This window comes from Toxorhynchites rutilus, chromosome 3 (assembly GCF_029784135.1).
Source record: "Toxorhynchites rutilus septentrionalis strain SRP chromosome 3, ASM2978413v1, whole genome shotgun sequence".
Taxonomy (NCBI): Eukaryota; Metazoa; Arthropoda; class Insecta; order Diptera; family Culicidae; genus Toxorhynchites; species Toxorhynchites rutilus.
In genome coordinates, this window is record NC_073746.1 from 330,061,081 (window position 1) to 330,081,323 (window position 20,243).

The 20,243-nt window shown below is 36.7% G+C and overlaps 1 protein-coding gene across 6 annotated transcripts in view; it reads left to right on the top strand.

The window, feature by feature from the left end:
- Window positions 1–20,243, top strand: part of LOC129774952 (protein sprint) — a 66,072-nt gene that overhangs the window by 35,107 nt on the left and 10,722 nt on the right. For all 6 annotated transcript variants that reach the window (XM_055779062.1, XM_055779061.1, XM_055779065.1 and 3 more), the window contains exons 10-13: window positions 11,861–12,263; window positions 12,333–12,437; window positions 12,509–12,700; window positions 18,327–18,772. In XM_055779062.1, the coding sequence (XP_055635037.1) occupies window positions 11,861–12,263; window positions 12,333–12,437; window positions 12,509–12,700; window positions 18,327–18,772 (1,146 nt within the window). The remainder of the gene's footprint in view (window positions 1–11,860; window positions 12,264–12,332; window positions 12,438–12,508; window positions 12,701–18,326; window positions 18,773–20,243) is intronic.

Consider the following 20,243-nt stretch of genomic DNA (forward strand, 5'->3'; position numbering starts at 1 on the left):
TTTTTCAAGAATTTTTCACAGAAAATTGACTTTAGTGCATTCGGCACTTCGCTTCTTTGTCTGACAGTGTGAAATTGTTTCGTAGTTTCGTAGTCCTTGGTTTCATCATCCATGATGATGGACATATAGCGTTTGCTCTAAAGTTCACTGGCATTTTCCTTCCGCCTTAGCTTATTCTCTCATTCATATGTCTGTTTCAATACAGTATTTGGTCACGATGGATTTACATTATTCTCCTATCAGTCCGCTTATTGTGGCGGTTATAGTAGAACAAAAAAAACAATACTCGTAATTAACGATCCTTAAAATAACCAATCAATCAAACATTCTTAGATGTACTTGCTTTGTTCTCTACAACGAAGCCTTTCACTTACCTTTCGACGTTGAAGTGAAATTTAAGTGACTTTTATTTTACAGTGGGGTCAAAATCGTGATTTTTGAAGATTTTGCTTAAATTTTCATCAGAAATTGTTTATATCGATATTGCAGCGAAATTTAGATAGAAGTTCGGTGTCAAAGAACAAATTGTAGAGCGGTTAGCTTTAATTTAATTGATAGAAATAATCAATTCAAAATAAACGTTTAGGATAACATTGATAATAACACATTAAAAATTACTAGCTTTGAAGTTTTTAATTTCCAAAATGTTTTTTAAATCCACTAATTGAGATGTTTGACAACTATATCCTGTCCTAAATTTTCTCTTCTTTCTAATGGAAGCAACAGAATCGTCTTCAGGGGCGTACATTTTAATCTAGCGCCAGTTTCAGGCAACAGAGTACGGAACAAACAAAAAGTTCTACAACTCTGTCATTGTTAAATTCGAGCATATACGTAGAAGGATGGTCTTCATCAAATATCGTCTATCGCCTTCTGAGAGAATCTAGATAAATTTATTTTTTCATGTGAGAAAGGTATTCTATGACTTTAAGGGGATGAATCAACATAAAATTTTTCTTTTATATTCAAAAAAACGAAAAATATATACATAAAAACGATTAAAAAATGTTTTTTTTGACTCGATTATATGCAGTGAAAATAAATACAAAACTGTATATAAATCGAGTCCGCGCTGTACTTCTACCAAAACTCGTCATTGTAATATCAAACTATTTTCAGACACAATTCTCGTTCAATATTTTTCAATCACTTGCAAATAACATGTTTCTTTCTTACATGGAATACATATCTGATACAGAAAATACATAATAAAATGATGACATATCAAATCGGACGATTCCTTCCTAGAATTTTGCGCTTACCCCTTTGCTTGATTAGTTCTCGGGATATGCAGAAATTTGTATTATATTTGTGTGGCACTCCTCCCCCTTTTCAAGGTTTGGGAGGGGGTCGAACCACCATAGAACCATTTTGTGAGAGAACACGCTCACCAAACTTGGTTTTCAATAAATCGATTGTTAAATTCGCTGTGTGGCTTGTGGCGCCGTCCTGAAGAAAGTACGAAGAAGTACGGCCCAATGACGCCGCCGAACCATAAACCGCACCAAACCGTAATTTTTTCGGGTTGCAATGGTGACACAGATTCTATTTATATAAGTTCGACATGAATCGGTTCAGTAAAACTTGAGATATCGTGTACGTCAGTTTGGAAAAAATAGTATCGATAAAAACAGGAAGTGGGTTATATCTATGGTATAACCGCAAGGGTGACGTGGGACTATCGTTGATTTAGAGATCATTTGTTTGAAGTTGAATCTAAATCCATTCTAAATGAATGAATAAATGAATATTTGGGAGACTTCGAAAACGAGAGCGTTACGTTGGAGGCACAAGGTTTTATGCATCCAATATAGGATTCGAAAAACCTTGTTCTGAAGAATAATCTTCAGAAGCTAACCTGCTAACTGTACTTGATTGACAAATCACAAACCCAAATGTATTATATGGATATTTTATGGATAGAAAACATTAAAATAAACTCTTTCGCTTGAATGTAATTTTCAATTCCAAGGGGAACTGGCAGATTATTTTCCAGCAATGATTAGATATTTCCACTGGAAGCCCACCAGTGGTTAATACTAACTCGATAACCACCTGTTAATAGTACTTGATTGAAAAATATTTGGTCACAGTGTTACATGGATAGAAAACATTCAAATAAACTCTTTCATATGAATATATTTTGAAATTCCCAGAGGAACTGCAGATTATTTTCCAGAAATGATTAGATCTTTCCGAAACTTTCTCGATGCTGAATGGCATCCAAACGGAAATAATTCCGCGCGTGTATGTGTGTGTAGCGATGTCTTCCCGGGGAACCGTTTGTGGCATCACTCTCCTCCTGATGGATTCCCTTCTGGCCTAGGGTGCACAAACAGGCTCTTGGTGACACCATTCATCCGCGCTTTCATGATAAACGAAGAGCTTCACCACAACAGCGACAACATGCTCCAATCACTGTTCAATTAGAACTGAGTGGATTTCCGAGCGGCACTCGCTTATATACCGATTGGTGATTTCAATAGCCTGTTTTGAAAGCATTTTTAAGACTATTGAAACAAGTTTTTGGATCAAAAAGTAACAAGTATAGAACGCGTAGAAATTTTATCTTTCGAATGAAGTGTTTATCATACCATTTCGTTCAGTTGTTTAGGAGCTATTAACGCTCAAAATGTCGGTCTCCGGCGTAACGCTTTCGTTTTCGAAACTTTGATTTTACACCCCGGTATAGAAGTGAAAGACGTAGTCCTACGTCAAAACGCGTTTGAAGTTCATTGTTATGGCTGTACCAGGTTAGATACCACATCACCAAAATCTGAGTGAAATAGCAACTAAACTCTAACTCGGCAAATAATGGGATTTTCATTGAGTCCTTTCTAGGATATATTCTTGAATGCCTGAACTACAGAAATATGAAGGAAAAAAGTTTTGATTTTTTAAAAATTTCTAGACTAGAATACTTAAGTATTTACATCAACAGCTAATGTGCATATAGCAGCAAGCCTTGGGAATAAGGTGACGTATATTTCAAATCATCACGAATAAAAACGTATTTTCCGTTTCTTTTTTTCTGTGATTTTCAGTTATATTCAAGGCTATTTTTGACGGTATTTCGAAAGAAGCCGGGACGATATACTGAGAAGAAAGGAATTTTCTTGAAGTCGGAATTATTTTTCAAGTTTTTTTTTTGAGTGTGAAGTTGCCATTGGACCCGCTTCAAGGATTTTAGAAGTTCTCTATCATTCATCTAGATACATTTAAGATAAGTCTTCGTTTTATTTTTCTTTCACGCACACGTATACATATACATATACATACACATACACATATTTCATTTTATTAATTTTTTTTTTTAATTTTATCATTTAATATTTACGTGTTCTAAAGAATCTTCTCTCTCATTTTTACGACTCTTTCGACTCTTTTTTTTTTTTTGAAAATGGAGGGTAATGAACCCTCCGATGCTGAAATGAGGGTCTTAGACCCTCCTCCAGATGATTTTACGGTTTCTTAAGGAAAAAAACAAAAACAATCGCAGTCAAACTCTTCGTCTGTACCAAATAGTGACTCTGTTCCTCACTCTTCGACACAATCTCTGCCTAATTCTGCTCAACTTCCACGTATTAGACAATACCAGAACGCTCCGGCATCATCGAAAAACCGTTGGGTGGTATTTTTCCGTCCGAAAGGGAAACCTCTAAGAGTATCTCAAATTTGCAAAGACCTGACGTCTAACTACTCAGGTGTCATTTCTAAATGACGAAAGTCAATAAAGATAAACTTCGTGTTGTGCTCTCAAATTACAAAGACGCTAACGCGATAGTGAAAAACTCTTTGTTCACTAATGAATATAGAGTTTATATTCCGGCTCACACTGTTGAAATCGATGGTGTAGTTACGGAAAAATCTCTTCAACTTCAAGATTTTTTAAAAGCTAAGGGTATCTTCCACAATGCAAATATTCCACATGCTAAAGTTTTGGAGGTGAGATCTTTGAACTCTTTGAAATCTGAGGGTACAGAAAAAAAGTATTATCCTTCTGGCTCTTTTAGAATTTCCTTCGAAGGCACAGCACTTCCAAATTATGTGCTTATTGACAAACTTCGTCTTCCAGTTCGGTTATATATTCCTAAAATAATGACTTGCTTAAATTGCAATCAGTTAGGTCACACTAAAACCTACTGTTGTAATAAAACGAAATGCTCAAAATGTGGTGACGACCATGACGAAGTCACTTGTAACAAAGATGCTGATAAATGTATTTTTTGTGGAGATGTTCCTCATACAATTAAGGATTGTCCGAAATACAAATTACGTTCGATGAAACTCAAGCAATCACTTAAGGATCGTTCTAATCGATCCTTCGCTGATATGCTCAAGGCAGCTTCACCTCAGGTACCCGAGGCATCAGAAAATCCTTTCTCTGTTTTATCAGAGGGTGATGATTCGGATTCTCAATTTGATCCAGTAATCACAGGAAGAGTCAGGAAGAGAAAAATTGCTTCTTCATCTAAGCCATCTAAAAAAAGAGGATTGATCTCTAATAATCCAGAATCTTCTAATTATTCTGCTTCACCCAAGAATAACCCTCCTGGTTGGAGATCTTCAAATTATAACGTTCATTTCCCTGAATTGTCAAGCCATTCTCAATTTACTTCTCAATCGGTTCCTGAATCCTCATCTTTTTCAGGAGGTATATCCTTTTCATCAATTGTTCAATGGATTCTTGATTTTTTCGGAATATCAGATTCAATGAAAGGTTTAATTTTTGCTTGGCTTCCTTCTATCAGCCAGATAGCTAAACAAATGACTTCAAAATGGCCCCTCCTGTCGTTCATTAATTTCGATGTCTAATTTATTGGATGAGTCAGGAAAATCCTCTATTTTGCAGTGGAATTGTAGAAGTATTCTTCCTAAACTTGATTCTTTCAAGCAAATGCTCCATTTTTTGAATTGTGATGCATTTGCTCTTTCTGAGATATGGCTTCGTTCGGACAATGTGTTAAACATCCATGATTTCAATATTATCCGTTTAGACCGCGATGATTCCTATGGAGGAGTTCTCATAGGTATTAGAAAATGCTACCCATTTTACAGGATTCCCCTGCCTTTAGTCACAGGAATTGAAATTCTTGCGTGTCAGGCACGTATCAAGGGTAAAGATTTATGCATTGTTTCTATTTATATTCCACCAAGAACTATGCTTAATTATAGAAATCTTGTGAGTATTGTTGAACTTTTACCGCAACCTAATCTTATTTTGGGAAATTTCAACTCTCATGGAATTGGATGGGGTGAGTCTTTTGATGATCGAAGGGCCAATTTGATTTATGATCTTTGTGAGGACTTCAACATGGCAATTTTGAATACAGGTGTTGTAACAAGAATTGCTCCGCACTAGTTGCTTAGATTTGTCCCTGTGTTCTTCCTCTTTTTCTTTAGATTGTTATTGGAATGTCATCCAAGATCCACATGGAAGTGATCATTTGCCAATCACTATTTGCATTTCAAATAATTCAAAATCGTCTGAAACAACAAATATTCAGCATGATTTATCTAGAAACATTGATTGGAAGAGATTTTCTTCAATCATTTCAGAATCGGTGGCATTAGTTCATGAGTTACCCCCGCTGGAAGAATATAATTTTCTAACTGGTTTAATTCTTGACAGTGCTATTGATGCTCAGACGAAGCGCTTTCCTGGTAATTCGTTTCGTAGACGTCCTCCTAATCTATGGTGGGACCAAGAATGTACAAATCTCTATAAAGATAAATCGAATGCGTTCAAGGATTGGCGAAAATTGGGCACCCGTGAACGTTATGATAACTACATTTATCTGGAGCGTAAATTCAAAAGCTTCATTAAAGCTAAAAAGAGAGGCTATTGGCGTCATTTTGTAAATGGGCTTTCACGAGAGACTTCCTTGAGCACTCTTTGGAGAGTTGCCAGACAAATGAGAAATTCATCTCATTCAAATGAAGAAGTTGAATATTCAGAAAGGTGGATTTTTGACTTTGCCAAGAAGATATGTCCAGACTCAGCCCCCGCACCTTCTCCCTTCTTAGAGACATCTGATGATGTTGAGCCTCCGTTCAGTATGACTGATTTTTCTCTTGCTCTTCTTTCTAGCAGCAACACGGCTCCAGGGTCAGATAGGATCAAATTTAATTTGTTGAAAAATCTACCTGATAATGCGAAGAGACGTTTGTTGAAACTGTTCAATGCTTTCCTTGAGCAGAATATTGTTCCGCATGAGTGGCGACAAATTAAAGTTATAGCTATTCTGAAACCTGGTAAACCTGCGTCTGATTATAATTCTTATAGACCAATTGCAATGCTATCTTGCATTCGCAAATTACTAGAAAAAATGATTCTCTATCGTTTAGACAGCTGGGTTGAATCTAATAATCTTCTCTCGCCTTCGCAGTTCGGGTTTCGTAGAGGCAAAGGAACCAATGATTGTCTTGCGCTTCTTTCATCAGAGGTTGACTTTGCCTTGTGTAGTAAACAACAAATGGCATCAGTGTTCCTAGATATCAAAGGTGCGTTTGATTCTGTTTCCATTGAAGTTCTTTTTCAAAAACTTCGTCGAAATGGGTTTTCCCAGAAATTAAATAGTTTTCTGTTTAACCTAATGCGTGAAAAACATATGAGTTTTTCTCATGGTTCTTCGTCAGTTTTACGCATTAACTACATGGGTCTTCCTCAAGGCTCATGTCTTAGTCCAATTCTTCACAACTTCTATGTAAATGATATTGATGTTTGTTTATCGGGAAATTGTACTTTGAGACAGTTTGCAGATGATTGTGTAGTATCGGTAATGGGCAAAGACAGCACCGATCTTCATAATCCTTTGCAAGATTCTCTTAACAATTTGGTTGATTGGGCCTGTAGATTGGGTATTGAATTTTCTACTGAGAAGACAGAGATGGTTGTATTCTCAAGAAAACATGATCCTGCACAAATACAGCTTAAACTTTTGGATAGACCTATTCGTCGCTCGATGTCATTCAAGTATTTAGGTGTTGTGTTTGACTCCAAAGGAACATGGGGTAAACACATAGGCTACTTGAAACAAAAATGTCAGAAAAGAATAAATTTTCTTCGATCCATAACAGGAACTTGGTGGGGAGCTCATCCTGAGGATTTGATTAGGTTGTATAAAACAACCATTTTATCTGTTATGGAGTATGGTAGTTTTTGCTTCAGGTCCGCTGCCTGTTCCCATATTTTGCATCTGGAAAGGATTCAATATCGCTGTTTGCGTATTGCTCTAGGTTGTATGCAGTCAACACATACAATGAGCCTAGAAATTCTAGCTGGCATACTTCCTCTTTCCGTACGTTTTTTCGAGTTATGATTCCGTTTTTTAATACGGTGTGAAACACTTAATCCGAAGGTGATAGCAAACTTTGAAAAAATGTTGAACTCAGGCTTTCGATCTAGGCGAATGTCTCTATATCATGAATTTATGACTTTGGAAAGTCCATCTACTTTATCTGGTTTCCAGATCATTCCTTCAATTTTGTTCAATTCCTCTATTACTATTGACCTGTCAATGAAGGATTATGTGCATAATATTTCAGATGATCTCCGCCATTTAGTTATACCTGCGATATTCCTGTCAAGGTATAAACATATTGACCCAACCAAATCTTTTTTTACTGATGGATCTTGTCTTAATGGATCCACAGACTTTGGTATATTCAATATCAACTTCTTCACTTTCCGTAGGCTTAGTTTACCTTGTTCGGTGTTTGTTGCAGAATTGGCTGCAATATACATGGCCTTACTCCATATTCAGACCTTGACCCCAGATCACTTTTTTATTTTTTCTGATAGTCTCAGCTCTTTAGAGGTACTCCGTTCAGTGAGAACTAGATATGCGTCGTATTTCTTATCTGAAAACCATCAACTTTTAAGTGCTCTGATAACTAGTTCATTTAATATCACTTTTGTATGGATTCCGTCTCATTGTTCGATACCAGGAAATGAGAAAGCAGACTTTCTTGCTAAGAAGGGCGCTATGGAAGGAGACTTATTTTATAGGCCTATTACTTTCGATGAATATCTTCATTTTCCTCGTGAACGGGCACTTGTATCTTGGCAGTCAAGTTGGAATAGTAGTGATAAAGGCCGATGGCTACATTCTATCATTCCTAGGGTTTCTCTCAAACCATGGTTTAAAGGGTATAATTTTTCTCGTGATTTTATACGGGTAGTGTGCAGACTCATGTCTAACCATTATTCTTCGAATGCACATCTTTTTCGAATTAACATCAGTGATAGTAACCTATGCGTGTGTGGTATAGGATATCAGGATATTGATCATATTGTGTGGTTTTGTTCTGAGTTTCAAAATGACAGGTTATCTTTAATAGAAAATTTTCGCAATAAGGGAATGCCACTTAATTTTCCGATTCGCGACGTTCTGGCTACTCGTAATATTGATGCTATTTATTTAATTTATGATTTTCTCAAATCCATACACTTTCAAATATGAATATATATGTTTAGTTTTCCTTTATTGTTTTGATTTTTATTATTAGCGTTTCCTTTTCTCTATTGCAACTTTCTTCTTCAGAATTCGAAAAGTGAGCAGATTTTCATCCCTTCCTCAGTCCCAAGGAGATAGCAAGTTCCTAGGAGATGGACATCTCTGTTAAAAGAAGCTTAAACAAGAAGCCTATAATATTATGTTATTGTGAATTTTGTCATTATCCATATTGTAACATTTTACGAAAAGATAATAGGGTTTTTATGCCTTTTTGAGAAAGAAAATTGGAATTGTTCTACTCAAATAGGCTTTTCCCTATTCATTAACTCGGCTCATTGTTACTTAATGTTGCTGAGCCATTTGAAAATAAATTTAGTACAAACATGATCATCAAGAGGGTCAAACATTTTTTACCAAAAAAATGTAATTCAAAAACTATAAAACCTACAAAATTTTGGCCAGAGGATGAAATGCAGGAAATTGTTTAAATTTACATTAAAAAATACCAAATTTTTTTTGGAAAACAATTTCGCTGAAAAACAAAAATATTTAGAAAATTGAAATTCATTTTCCTCAGAAACGTATTTTTTAAATTCTAAAAAAAATATATATGAAAGCCCTTACAACTTCGCACAAATCGTCCATACATCGGAAGATGGGCACTTTCACAGGAAAAAAGTTTATCTAACAACTTGTTCATGGTTTCTTTGAAAAATTACAACTCCTAACTCCTAATTTTGTTTAAAGTCAAGATAATGATACAGTGTATCCGACAAAGTTTTAGATCTTATTGAAATATGAACTTTCGTCGAAGACGTCAGCTTTCCATCTTTTATAGTTTCTGGATTATAAGGCATTTTTGTATGGAGACCCCTGAAGAAATAATGTTTTATTCGTTACATTTTTGTGTGTAATTTCTCGTGATTGACATGTTTCTAAATAGAAAAAAGTTAGCAGAGCGTGTAAATCGCGATAATTTATACACAAAAATGTTACGAATTAAACATTGTTAGTAATTTTTCAAAGAAAAACATTATCGCAAAAAAAACTTTCTCCCTGTAAAAGCGTCCATTTTCCAATGTATTGGTGACATGTTGGAAATTCATTGGGCTTGGGCTATTCATATATATTTTTTCAAAATTTAGAGAAAAACATGTTTTGGAGGAAAATAAATTTCAATTTTCAAAATATTTCTTTTTCGATCATTTTTTTTCAAAAATTTACTTGATATTTTTAATGAAAACATAAATTACTTCCTACATTTAATTCTTTGACTGTAATTATGCAGGTCTGACAGATTTTGTGTGAGTTATTTTTTAAAATTTTGAGTTTATTCAACTTTATGTTTTTAAATCTTACTTTGATAACTATAAGATTTACTAAATGTTGGTAAAAAAATGAAATGTAGGAAATTATTTATGTTTTCATTTAAAAATTTCAAGAAAATTTTTGAAAAAAAATCATTGAAATTATTTTTTTCGAAAATTAAAATTTATTTTTCTTGAAAACATGTATTTTTTAATTTTGAAAAAAATAGATATGGGCCATACAATTTCCAACAAGTCACTCATGCATCGGAAGATGGGCAACACGAGGGACCTACGATCTTCTGCCCGGATCTAGCTTCGTGCCACTATTCAAAGGATGTCCTGGGGTGGTACGAAACCAACGGGGTCACTTTCTTACCCAAGGACATGAAGGCTCATCGAAAAAAGGACTATTATGGAGGAAGCATCCCAAGGAGGTCAAAACTGAGAAATATATGCACCCATATTCTGCTTTACGCCGGATTTGTATTTCATTCAAGTTATAATTTCGCTTTCCCTATTTCGAACGTTTTGGTCTTTTAATGTTCCAAGAGAAACAGATCGAAAGAAATGCGAAAACAACTCGAACGAAATACAGAGTGAAATTTTATCAAGTCGTCCGAAATATTTAAAAAAAAATATAGAGAATAGGGGTGATGAAGAAAAAGTGGGTTCCCGTACAGAAGAAGCTGCCAGATGTTGTACAGTACCTTATGAGTAGAGTTAAGCGCAAGGTGCGAGCATACGGTTATGATATTGAAGTTGAATGAAATAAATATTTCCAAAGGTTACCAATTGGTTATATTTTATGGTCTAAAAGTTTGAAAAGGATCGATCAACTAGGTAATTTTCTGCATCGTTTTTTTTCGTGATGATATAACCGGCAACTTATGCGGCCGCTAGAATAGAAACAACAAAGGGGAATAGCAAAGGAGAATACTTGCGAAGTAAACTCCACCCTTGCATAGTAAGTAAACTGTCGTTAGCGTATAAGCATTATATCTCCTCTGAGGAAAATTATCAGAATCTTTCTGTACCCGAAACAACAAAGGTCGCTTATTCAGCTCGTTTTGTGTTTTATGTTTCCCCTCGAGCTGTGAACGCTAGCGAATATTTCACATGAAGTGTGTTTCGATGTTTCACTTTTATCGCTGCACCTGTGTGCATCTGTTAGACGCGTGTTTGATGCTTGCTGAATGGCGACGCACGGGAGATATCTCGTTAAAACCTCAGTGAAATGCGTGCGTTGATATAAAGAAACAAATTGCGACATATGACCAATTTGTGTATTGTTCTCGCAAAGGCAAGAAAGAATCGTTGCTTCTCGAAATAATTCTAAAAAACTACGCAAGTCGTTAAACCTTTTCAGGGTCCCCGGTACTTTTTACTAAACAGTTGTTTATGAAATTTTGACGTATTCGTAAATAATATTCGAAATGATTAACCAACAAATTTCAAAAAAAGAAGGATCCGTAGTCCTACGTTCTAAGTGGTCGTGTCTCGGATAGAACCATCGAATTTTTCTTGTTCCCATCTGATGCAGATGCAAAGTAGAAGCTCAGCTGGCAAGTGATTGGATTAGGTGAAGCAGGACTTTGCAAGAATTGTTTAACGAGATCCAATCTTATAATTGGGATGTAAAAACATCCCATGTGAAACGGACTCGGAATCAGTGTTCAAGCTTTGGCTCAGTGCTCAGGGATTTTTTTGTGTCAAAATATAAGTTTTCCGTCCGCTCATAAATATTAAGCATTCAATCAGAAAACTAACTTTATCAGTTGAATACGGCATTTCATGGCGTTCAACCATGTGCCAATTCGATCGTTGAGGATGAATAACCTGATGGTCTTATTTTAGATAGATAACAATGATGTTTGTCCAATCAAGACTTTCCACGTTGTTGACGCTGTTGGAAGCGTATAGCGCAGCATTTGTCCCTTTTGCGCCTAGAGTATACGCAATATATTCCTCTTTAACAAATTGTGCCATCAAATTTAAACTGTGATAAACTATCTCCACATGATTAGTTATGTTTTCCCATTCGATCACTCTCATTCATATTTGACGTTTCATCATTCCATTCATTCCATTTAGAATCAGCTAGCGGCATCGCTCGATGAGCTGAAAACTCCCAGAGGAGGTGGTGGTAATCAGCACAAGTTTATGGACAAACTACAGTTTGAGCGCCTGTCGCTTGAGCAAACAGAAAACAACGATTATGATAACGACCTGCGCTGGTTGAACGACCAAGTATCGAAGTCGGAACCGGTGGGCCAGAAGAATGTGAAGATACTGCCCCCGAACCCAGAGCCCGATAATCGAACAGTGACTGTTCATCAAATAATTGCCAAGAGATTGCCACATCTTGACTTGCCGGAAATTCCTGGAATCAACGCGGTCAATTTCGGCGAGACAAAGGACAACGTGGAAAACGGCGGCACGCTGACCAGAACGCAACGTAAATCTGCCTATGATAATGTTGAGAAGCAAACGGCAGGTAAGAGGTTTATTGGGGTGGACAATGCTGTCCCTTCTATGAAACGATTTGAATACGATAAATTTTCAGGGTACGCCTCGTCCATAGTTAATAGTGCTCAGTCAGACGATGGTACTGTTTTTTCCGAACCATGGGACAGCTCCCAGTGGGATAGTTATCTACCACAACAAGATAGTAAGTTTGTCCAAAACTGGAGCGAGCAGATATTGACCACATTAATCCTTCTTCTTCCATCCATTCCACAGATAATGCCGATACAATGCCAGTAGGTGAAGCCCATTCGGGTAAAGTGAGCGAGCGATGCGAATCACGAAACGATCTGACGTCTTACAACAGTATGTCGCTCCGCCGGGATGTCAGGATAAAGAGATCGAACTCTTCGCAAAAAGTTGCGACCATCCTTCGCTCCCGAAGTTGTCGGGATCGTGAAATACTCTGTAAGTCTCGTACACGTATACGTGTTGATTTGCAGAAGACATTTTCTTAATTTAGAAGTGGAACTTTATGTCATTAATTTTTATAACCGGTCGTATATAAGCAGGAACTAATTTGTTCAGCTTACCCTAACTGTAGGGAAAGAACAGATGTATGTAAACAACAATGCTCTCACTTCATGCGAGAGATCGCTGAGTCAAACTGCATCGATCATTGCATCACACAAAAGAAACGCGTGCAGTCTGAAATTGACAACCTATTTTACAGAAGCACTCAAGGACAGTTAGCCGCCGATGACCCGCCCTTGTCGGTCGGCTTATTGCCTAGTAAAATGCGCTAGCCATTGTGCAGCTCTAAGCGAGTAGGTTACAGATAACTGCATTTATTTGCGTATTGATTGTACACTACTAAGTCAGTTCCAAAGTTCGGTTCCGATCGGTCTCTTTGGGGAAACTATCGAGACGATCGAATTTTAGACGAGTGTTTGTTACGCTTTTATGAGCGATTCCAAATGAAATCGACAAATGACAAAACATGAGTATTTTCAATTCGAATGAAAGTTTGTATTCCGTTTGGGTTGGAGGTAATATGAGTTTTTCACAACAATTGGCAAACATTTTTTGACTCAAGTGTAACTTTTGAAAAGGGCGTATCGATTTTAGTAAGAGAAATCATTGATAATTTATATCTCAAAAACTATGAGTCGTACCGAAATAGTGTTTTAAAAGGAGTTATAGAGTATTGATGTTTAAACGTGAAAAAATATACACTGAGAAAAAAAAGTCACAGGAGCGTTGTTTCCGAGACACGACCGCATAGTTGACGTAGGATTCCGTTAGGCTATCTGTTGATTTTGGATATGTTTGAAGAATTACATCGTTTAACTTTTGACCTTGTGAAATATCGTCTTGTTTGGTTGTTGGATATTGTTTGTTCACTCCACCAGTGTTTACCGAGTGATGATGACAGAAGAATGGTAAACAGTCGTTGGAAAATGGAAAAGGTAATTTTCTTTTATAACTTTTACTTTCTGAGGGTTTGTTCAACCCAAATACGAATTTTAATTCGACTAACAGCACCTAATACTATATGTAGAGCATATGGGAAATCATTTTTTCTAATATTTCTTCATTTTTCCAAATTTTCTCGCCGTATAAACTTTCCTTGGATGAAAATGAACACTACTAAACAGAGAGCTTAAACCAAACGACCCGTTTTCGAGCGGGAACATTTGTGCTAAATTTCTCACAATACACGATCGGTCATTGATATGAAATTTCACGAAGCAACCAACATTAACGTTCCAAATTTAAATTTTATTTGCTAGAATTATTCGTATCACTCACCTTACTTGCAATATAAAAATGCCCCCGACTTGCATTTATTTGCAATGCCGATTTCCCCTGGCCACCTTTGTTTGGATGTCTCTGTTAGGGAACACATCTCGGTAGGAACAAAAGTACCCCCTACTTTCATATATTTGCAATGTCGATTTCCTCCGTGCAGCTTGGTTTTGATGTCTCTGTTAGGGATCCGCCACATGTATCGTCAATTTCGACCAATCAGAAGTGGGTATTTCCGTTAGGATAGCAGTTGATATTTTTCAATAGTTCGATAGTTAGTTTTATGACATATATTATTTTCTTCAATATTGAAAATTATTATGGAGTGCCGAAATCGATTGAATCCAATCCATCATGAAATGACTGAGCAATAAGCGTTTGAAATTGGACAATTTTCTCGATGTGCTCGATTTTCAATTTGTACCCCAATATGTTCCCGAAAGACGTAATCCTTCGTCTAAACTCGTACCCTTTTTTTGTTTCCAAAAAAAAACTTTAATTTGCAATATCTGAAATATTTATTTTTTAATTTTTTATTCAATTTTTTCATATTGAATCAAAGTTATGCAGAAAATTTTAAATATGAGTCCAAGATGATAAAACAGTTTTTGGAATTTGTGAAACAACGAATTCCTCTCGAATCTCCTGTTATTGTCTTTTTTATAATTTTATAGCCCAAATTTTTTTGTTCGTTATAAAATCCACGTTTTCTTACTATGCACACGTTCATGGGTCCAGTCGCAGAACTGTTCAATGATCGATCGATCTACCTTTTAAAACTATCTTTTACTATAAAATACCTAGTACATGTACCAAAACACGTCATTATAATATCAGTTTATTTTCAGACACAATTCTCGTTCAAGATTTTTCAACCACTCGCAAATAACATGTTTCTCCGTTACGTAGAAAAAATGTTTGATACAGAAAATATGATAAAATAAAGACAGTCCTAAACCGGACAACTTCTTGGAGTTTTGCTCTTATCAACACATTCGGCGATCCATTTTTATTTATATAGAAAGAAGAATTAGGAGTGCGTCCATTTCGACTTTCGAACAAAGATCAATTTCGATAGTGCAAACATCAAATGAATTCACAACGCTTGTTACTATGAGAACTGAATTTTCCGAATTTTTCCATTTTCCTTCAGAGTTTTCCAACAATTTTCAATTGTCATGTTTGATTGAAATATGTGTAATATTTTTGTGGGACCAAGCTCCATTCCAGAGAAGGGAGGGATGCCATACCATCATATAAACATTCCTCGTACCCAAAAACCCTCACATTTGGCTCCATATGCTTGATTAGTTCTCGAGTTATGCAGAAGTTTGTGTTTCATTTGTATGGCAGCCTTCGTGCCTTCAGAGAGGGTGTAGATGAGTCGAATCACCATGACAAAAATGTATTGCTCCCTAAAACCTCCATATGCAAATTGTGGTTCAATTTACTTGATTAGTTTTCGAGTTATGAAACCAAACAACACCCTCTTCCTATAAAACCACCACATTCCGTTTGCTTAATTTATTCGCGAGGGGGAAGGAGTGTTATTAAAAGACATTAAAACACCTCCATATACCAAAATTGGTTTCATATGCTTGATTAGTTCTTCTACTTTGGAGAGAGGAGTGTCTGTTCATCATAGAAACGTTTCGTGCCCCCTAAAACCTTTACATGCCAAATGTGGCTTCATGCAGACATTTGTGTTTCATTTGTATGGCAGTGCCCCCTTAGAAAGGGAGAGGGGTGTCTAATCACCCTAGAAAAATTGTTATTGCACCCTTAAACCTCCACATGCCAAATTTGGTTTCTTTTGCTTAATGAGTTCTCGAATAATGCAGAAATTTGTGTTTCATTTGTATGGTAGCCTCCCCTTAGAGAGGGGAAAGGGTTTCGAACTATCATTAAAACCTTCCCTGGCCCCTACGTACCAATTTTCATGTCGGTCGGTTCAGTAATTTCCGAGTCCATTAGAATCAGATAGACAGACAGACAGACAGAAATCCATTTTAATTTAAGATAGATAGGTGCTTTTAATATGTTTGTCGCGTTATAACGTCATGTTCATGAAATTTTATAAATTTGCTTATAACAACTTTTTAAAATACATCATTATGGTCTATTTACTATGAAAAAGACAATAAATTAGAAATAATATCTCGAGAATGGCTGCATTGAGAAGGAGATTGATAACAAGCTTTTCTGTATTAAATCACATCAGGATTCATAATTAGAGGTCGAAATTATTGTTAATATACAAAAATTGGAAGTTTTGAAAATTCATAAAAATTCGATTCGAATACCATACCATCTTGGACTAATTTTTTAAACATGACTTCTATTTCACATGATTTTTTTTTAAATTGAAAAATACATGTTTTATATATTGCAAATTAAAGTTTTTTTTGTGAATAAAACAAATAGTACTATTTTTTTTCTCAATGTATGTTTTTTCACATTTTGACATCAATACTCTACAATCTACAATCAACTTTTTCTAAGGCACTTTTTCTGTACGACTCATGGTTTTTGAGATATAAATTATCAAAGATTTCTCTTACTAAAATTGATACGCCTTTTTCAAAAGTTACACCTGAATGAATACAAACTTTCATTCGAATCAAAAATACATGTTTTTAAAATCTGCATTTTTAGGACTATTTCATTTGGAATTGCTCTTATACGAATACACATCCTCATTCACAGGGTTTGCATCCTGCGAATGGCTTGAGGTTGTGTCGGTCGGTAGTGGCTGTGTGGAACAAAAGCCCAGTTATGTTTTGTTTGCAATTCCACTTTGTTCGCCTGTTTCGTAGTAAACCAAAAAGTTGCACAGTTGAGTGTGCCGAGAATCAGTGTCCCATCAGTTTGTCAGTTGATGCTAATCCGCGTGGAGGTTCTAGTTGCCGTTCCCTACTCGGTTAGGCTCGGTTTGGAATGCTGTGAGAAAAGCCTCTGTGGAGTGTCTATATATTGTTTACAATTGCCAACGTTCAAGCTCGTTCGTTCTGATGAGAAACTTTCGATTCCGAAGTTTCGTGCAGTCTGGAAAGAATCGCTTGCAAATTAATCATGAAGTTGTTCAAAAAGTGGTCCCTCGCAAAGTTCGCGAACCGGAATAAGAGCAACGCTCCTTCTCTCGGCGAGCAGAAAAATGCTGATACATATTGTGCGAGTAGTGGATATGCTCGAGTAAACTCCAACATAAACAATTCGCCCTGCTGCGAATCGCCGCTGTTTAGTAATATTACAGCTGACGGCGATCAGGAAGGCAAACACGCTGATAAAAGCAGTGTTGAACCAGGCCTACCGGACGCTAGTGGCAGTGGCTATCATCGCCAGTTGCGAAAAGATAACAGCACAATTGCAACACAGCTTGTTGATAAAGGAGGTAGTAATGGTGACGTTAGTGGTGCGAAAGCGTGCGGTATCGAATGTGGGCTAATGTCAATCATTGCACCCTCGTTGGAATGTAACAATAAATCGCCCTCGATCAACAGTATCGATGATCTAGAACCGTTGGACTTGGACGAGTACGAGATTGTGGATCCCGCTGACATTGAAATCGAGACAAAACATCAGCTGGATCGTTTCATCCACCTGGGAAGTACTATCCGGTATGGATTGACTCTGGAGCAGTTTGAATCGTTAAATAAAATCAACATCCAAGGTGTTAAACAAACCAAAGAATCTAGTGTAGAAACGAAAGAGATCCAATTGAACGTGTTGGATGCATTGGATCGTTCGTTGATGGGACCGATGTATTACTCAGAGAAGACCGAAATGTCGCTTAGTGCGACCAGTCCGGTGAACATCACGATGCAGAGTGATGCAACAAATGTACAGACTCAATTCGGTTTGAACGACGCTGGTAATATTATCATAGACGTAGCACATATTAAGGAGCAGCAGGGCGAATGTATGTATTTTAAGAAACGATATCAGAAATTTTTCAAGAAACTTGAATACGCCGAGGAAATTTCGGAAAAGACAAAATTTCACCTAACGTGGAAGCAGCTAATACGAAAAATATTGATCTGTTTACTATGTAAAACAGAAGGTAGGTATAGTTCGCAGTGTATCCCGGAACCGCGCTGGTCATGTGTACTTGAAACATTCGGCCAGACTGTGCTTTGCAGTTGTCGTTACTGTCGTATATCATAAATGCCATAATCAAACAAGCTGATAGCGCGTGATTCCCTCCCAAAGCTGTGTTTACATGATGTGATCCACACCGCTCGTTATAAAATATTTAGTTAAATGTTTTTTTTCGTGTCTATTTCAGGCCACCCTCGCAATAAGACTGTTTTCAGCGGCCCCGGTGAAACTATCGGAACGTACGCTCTGTCGTTGGCCGATGACACGGAATCAACATTCTCTCGAAATATATCAAACTTCATATCATGCACCAAAGAATCGAAAGCCGCTCCGCAGGTTATGATGCGAAATATGCGACAGTTTATGAGCGGCATGAAAAATTATCTCGTGAAGCACGGCGAAGGAGAATTTGCCAACGAGGTGCAGAAAGCTCGCTCCCAGCTCAAATCGGACGAGTTTCTCAACCTTGACTCGATTCTGGAGGAGGTAATGCATCGGCTAGTGATTCTGCCCTTGCGTGAGCATCTGTATGGGCTATTTGTGGACTATTACACACAATCGGGCGACATACAGCGGCTGGTGGAGAAGGTGAAGCAAACCTCCGGTCGGGGACCGATGGTGTTTGGAATAAAGGCAAGTATTGAACAAAACAAATATTTACTCTACGACACTTATTTTGCCTAGCGTGCACATGGTTTCCCATTCAAAAGTGATAACAAAAACAAAATCTCGACTATTATTTACAGAATGCGCGCGAAATTCAAATCGATTTTGCGACGCTTTTGCTTTTGCACCACGTGCACATTGTTCTTCCATTGATAAGTAATAACAAAAACAATGTCTCAGCTGTCTATCGAATGCGCGCAAATTGCAGTCTGGGTAGTGGTGCCAGATTGGAGAGTACGATTCGAATCTATTCTAGGACGTATTTCGGAAACATATTGGGGTTTAAATTAGAAAACGTCGAACAATAATGAATTTTCGTGATTTTTTTATGTTAGGAATACAGTGAAGTGAAGTGTGTTTTGGTTATTGTTTAAGGTATATTTGAAGATGTATTTTCCATTTTTTGACCGCACGAACAATGTTTATTACTCTGTTGACTAGAGATGGGCAAAACAGTTCACTTTGATGAACGATTCAGTCACTAACCTTTCATCTAAGTGATGTTCTTTTGAACCGTTCTTTCGCTCTTTCGTTCAGCGGTATTAGGAAAAACATAGAATGTTAGACAGCTATTCATTGATATCGTTGGATTGGATAGTGTACTTATGGGATTTTTGAAATTTAGTGGGGAAAGATAAGGTGCTTCTTCTTTAAAAGTAGTAAACTGTATGTGAAAATATGTTTATCGGCCGACAAAAGGTATATGTATTAATTTAATGCGAACAAAATATGTGTTTTCATATTTTCTGTTTGGACAACACACAGGTTCCATGTAAGATCATATTTATTTCAGAGAAAAAAATTCAGCAGCGATTTTCACAAACAATCACGATAACACGTACACGCAATAGGCCAAACAATGGCTAAAATTTTTGTTAAAAATTAGTTATTTTTTACGAAAAATCGCTGTTTAGAAGTGTTACGAAACCACAGGGCATTTTCGTGCAGTAGTTGGCTAAGTTCAGCCCGTCCGTAACTGCCAACCTAACAACAAATAGTAAACATTACGAGAAACGTCAAACTGCATAACGTGCGATTCAGATACAACATCCACGTCACGTTCACGTTCCGTCACGTCACGTTGCGTCAATTATTCTTCCAAGCAGTTCTTATGCAAACATTCACATACACCAGCAACGGCAAGTCGAAGTTCCCGCTGCCGGTGTATGTGAATGTTTGCATAAGAACTGCTTGGAAGAATAATTGACGCAACGTGACGTGGATGTTGTATGTGAATCGCACTTAACACGGTACGAACATTCAGGAAAACCATAAACAAAGCGAGATTACGGCGAAATTGTGACGATAAAAAGTGGAAGTTCTTTTTATATATTGTGCTAAAGTTAAAACCTATTAGTAAATATCTATATAATCCTAATGTCAGTAAAACTTATGTCTAAAAATCATGCTAATTCTACAACTATATCTACAATTTATT